Genomic DNA, 3599 nt, shown 5'->3' on the forward strand with positions numbered 1-3599 from the left:
CGACTCCGCCAATACCAATCTCAAGTAGTTCTTGAAGTAACATGTTGTGGTTGACAGTGTCAAAGGCCTTTGACATATCAAGGAAGGCAGCCACTACGTAGTCACCCTTGTCCAAGGCAAGCATCCAATCGTTGGTAACACAAATGTTGCGGTTGCGGTTGCTGTTGCTGTTGCTGTTGCTGGTGCAGTTGTTGTTGTTGTTGTTGTTGTTGTTGTTGTTGTTGTTGTTGTTGTTGTTGTTGTTGTTGTTGTTGTTGTTGTTGTTGTTGTTGTTGTTGTTGTTGTTGTTTCAAATCTTTATTCTCACGATAGCCAGTGGCCAATAAGAGATAATCGTGTAAGAAAGGAGAAAGAGTGAGCACAAATTGGGTGGGCAGGGCCTAGGGGTTAATGACTACTTAAGTTAAGTGTACGGGCAGGGGTGGTCGCTACACGAGCATACAGAGCTGTGCAACAGCAGGGATATCTGGGATTTGAAGGGAGTAGATCTACGAGAAGGGATTTCGCGAAGCTGGGTGGGCAAGCAATTAAAGTAGTGAAGGGCCTTGTACAGGGGAGAATGGAGACAGCGGTCAGTCCGCGGAGTTGGCAAGTGCCAAGTACGAGAGCGACGTAAATTATACGAAGGTTGCACGTTGCTAGCAGTATGCAGCGAGAGTTGATGTCCTTTCAAAATCTTGAAGGACGCTTCACGCAGCTTCATTGTCCTTTATGAAGGCTACCCGAGCACATTGACTCAAATTCTCACACCGAGTAGTTAGCATGCTCTTGGCTATTACTTAGTATTATGGCTTTTTATGGAATCTTGACCAGGCATACTGTAGAAACATGGGAGAAGTTCGCCCGCGATCCAGGATTGCTTGCGAGGCTGAGAAAGAACGTCGTTTTTTACCTCTGGCCCGGGTGGGTCTGTACTGAGTCGGGGAGGCTCTTTGGGCTGAGCTTCGGTACTGTTGTGACTCCTGGAATACCGGTGCGACTCCCTCTGCCCTGCTCCTGGGTCTGAATTATCTTCTGTATTGGTACGATGCAATTGTTGCCCATCGCATACAGACTCAGTACCGTTGGCGTTGCACCATGAAGACTTAAATGTTCCTTTTGCCTTTTTTTAGTGCCCAGGAAAGCCTTCAAAGGCACCATGATTTCACAAGGCAGGGGGTCATATACGACGCCCTGCCATAAAGTTATCACAAAAGTGTAAAAGTAACTGCGTGTGCCCTGCCTGAGCCATGGGGCCAGCTCCGTTCTCTGCACGCTGAATGACCTTTGACCTTTGGCAGGACGCATTCGGCTTTGATCTGGCCACGGACACGAGAACGGCCCCGCCATTTTGAGACTGCTACCTATCGCCTGCGCTTGTCAACGGCAGGTATGGAAAGGCGCAGGAGAAATAGCAGGGCATCCACTGCTCTTCGCCCAGAATTCAGAACTGACTGGTGCTTTCGGATCAGGATCGTCTCGTCTGTTCCCGAGCAGCTCCACTGCGTAATACGATTGGCCACCTGCACCCAAAATTCTCTCAGCAAGCAGCAACCACAGCAGTTCCAAGATTGACTTGGTTTGTTCTTACAGCCAGCGAGCCAGCAAGTTCTTGAAAGAGTAGACGCGAAGTGCAAGATTAGTGTAGATAGATAGAAGACCGGACTATACCGTCACTTTGGCTGTTGTCTCCTATAAACGTCAGAGTGACCGGTTACTACTTGGCGACTGACCGAATTGGGAGGAAGCCAGGCGTTCGACTGTTCCAGGTCCGAGCGGTTTGCTGATAAGTGCGGTAGGGTGTTGAAGCACTTCAAACCACCGGCGACTCCCCTCTCTTTCAGGTAAGATCTGGATGTTGCGAAGTGTTAGGAAGAAAATTGTATGAAAATGACTGGTCAAGGTCGTAGATCTACGGCGCGATCGTCAAGCATGCTAAAGCTTGGATCACATTCGACGGGATACGACGGAAGGATCAGGAACGGGAACTGACGGGCTGCACATCAGGAACGGGAACGCAACCAGTACCATGCCACCGCACAAATTGGGAAGCTATGCAAGAGTTGTGTTGCTGTTCAACTGTTTTCAATTTGATAATGTATGCTGGAACGCAAGCAAGCCTCACGGCGGTTGATCTCGAGTGTGCACAGGCGACCACAGATTTTTCGACTGTTTTATCTGAGAGTTCATCCCACCTGGGGTCGTCATACCTACATGTATTCCAATGTGTATGTTCGTTAATAATAATCTTATTTCAGGATTACCCAAAGGTTAACGCCTATCTGGGGGATCTCCTATTTGTGTAGGCACTGGTAAGACAGTTTTAAAAGGAGAAGAAAGAAAGTGTTACGCTGATTGTCCACTACAGGACCTGGAGAATTGCTCGTCGCGTACAATAATTCGTCTTGGTCTGGGTTCGTCTCCAAACGGCCAGGTTCGTCCAAGCCAAGCTCAACTGCATTCAGATATGTGGCCGAAGCTGTCCCCTAATCGGCGCACTAACTGCCAACCTGCTTAGCCCAGTCAGTGGAGCATTCATCGTTTCGCCATTCCCTTCCATGGCACTGGCAAGCCACTAGGTTGGACAGGATATTGATTTCAAAGACTGTCAATATGTGTGTTGCAGTGTGGCGTTGAATTTGAGAGATTCACTCTCCGGTTATCGTAGGTCTCTGTTCTGAGGGATCCCTCGCCCTGCCTAATACTCATACCTTGCCGTTAGCAACTTCAAGCAGGCTCTTTGACATGGTTCACTGCATCGTGTTAAAATGCTACATGCCGGCTTAATTCATACTCTGGTAGCAGGACTCTGGTGTATTTACAATGAAGAAGGCAGTTCTCTCTTCGTCTTTCTCTCCCACTCTCTCTCCCACTCTCTCTCTCCCACTCTCTCTCTCTCTCTCTCTCTCTCTCTATCTCTCTCTCTCTCTCTCTCTCTCTCTCTCTCTCTCTCTCTCTCTCTTTCTCTCTCTCTTTCTCTTTCTCTTTCTCTTTCTCTTTCTCTTTCTCTCTCTCTCTCTCTCTCTCTCTCTCTCTCTCTCTCTCTCTCTCTCTCTCTCTCTCTCTCTCTCTTTCTTTCTCTTTCTTTCTTTTTCTCTCTTTCCTCTCTCTCTCCTCTCCCTCCCTCTCTCTCTCTCTCTCTCTCTCTCTCTCTCTCTCTCTCTCTCTCTCTCTCTCTCTCTCTCTCTCTCTCTCTCTCTCTCTCTCTCTCTCTCTCTCTCTCTCTCTCTCTCTCCCCTCTGCATTCACAGGTGGAGGTACTGTGGACATCTGGAAATAAATAATTGCAAGCATGGAGTTTCATTCAATGTCAGTTGTCCCATTCCTTTACATCCTGATATTGTCACTACTTATTCAGTCATGTGACATCGGTAAGTCTATGCTCTGTGTGTGTATGTGTGTGTGTGTGCATGTGTTAACATGTGTGCACATTCATGGATTTGTTTGTATGCGTGCGTGACGCACACCCCCCCCCCCCCCCCCCACACACACACACGCACGCATACACACACACACACACACACACACACGCACATACACGCACGCGCGCGCACACGTTACTGAGTGCACAGGGTGTGTGGAGGGCGGTGACAGCTCATGGGCAAAGCTATTATAGTGCA

The 3599-nt window shown here is 48.6% G+C and overlaps 1 protein-coding gene across 2 annotated transcripts in view; it reads left to right on the forward strand.

Moving 5' to 3' along the window:
* Nucleotides 1-1435: 1435 nt before the first annotated feature.
* Nucleotides 1436-3599, forward strand: part of LOC135828532 (scavenger receptor cysteine-rich domain-containing group B protein-like) — an 18398-nt gene continuing 16234 nt past the window's right edge. Inside the window, exons 1-2 of one of the 2 annotated variants that reach the window (XM_065340973.1) lie at nt 1436-1823; nt 3231-3350. In XM_065340973.1, coding sequence (XP_065197045.1) covers nt 3272-3350 — 79 coding nt within the window. In that variant the 5' untranslated portion in view covers nt 1436-1823; nt 3231-3271. Of the gene's footprint in view, nt 1824-2248; nt 2414-3230; nt 3351-3599 lie in introns of those variants that run through there. The other variant, XM_065340974.1, reaches the window with a different exon arrangement.

This window comes from Sycon ciliatum, chromosome 12 (assembly GCF_964019385.1).
Source record: "Sycon ciliatum chromosome 12, ocSycCili1.1, whole genome shotgun sequence".
NCBI classification, from domain to species: domain Eukaryota; kingdom Metazoa; phylum Porifera; class Calcarea; order Leucosolenida; family Sycettidae; genus Sycon; species Sycon ciliatum.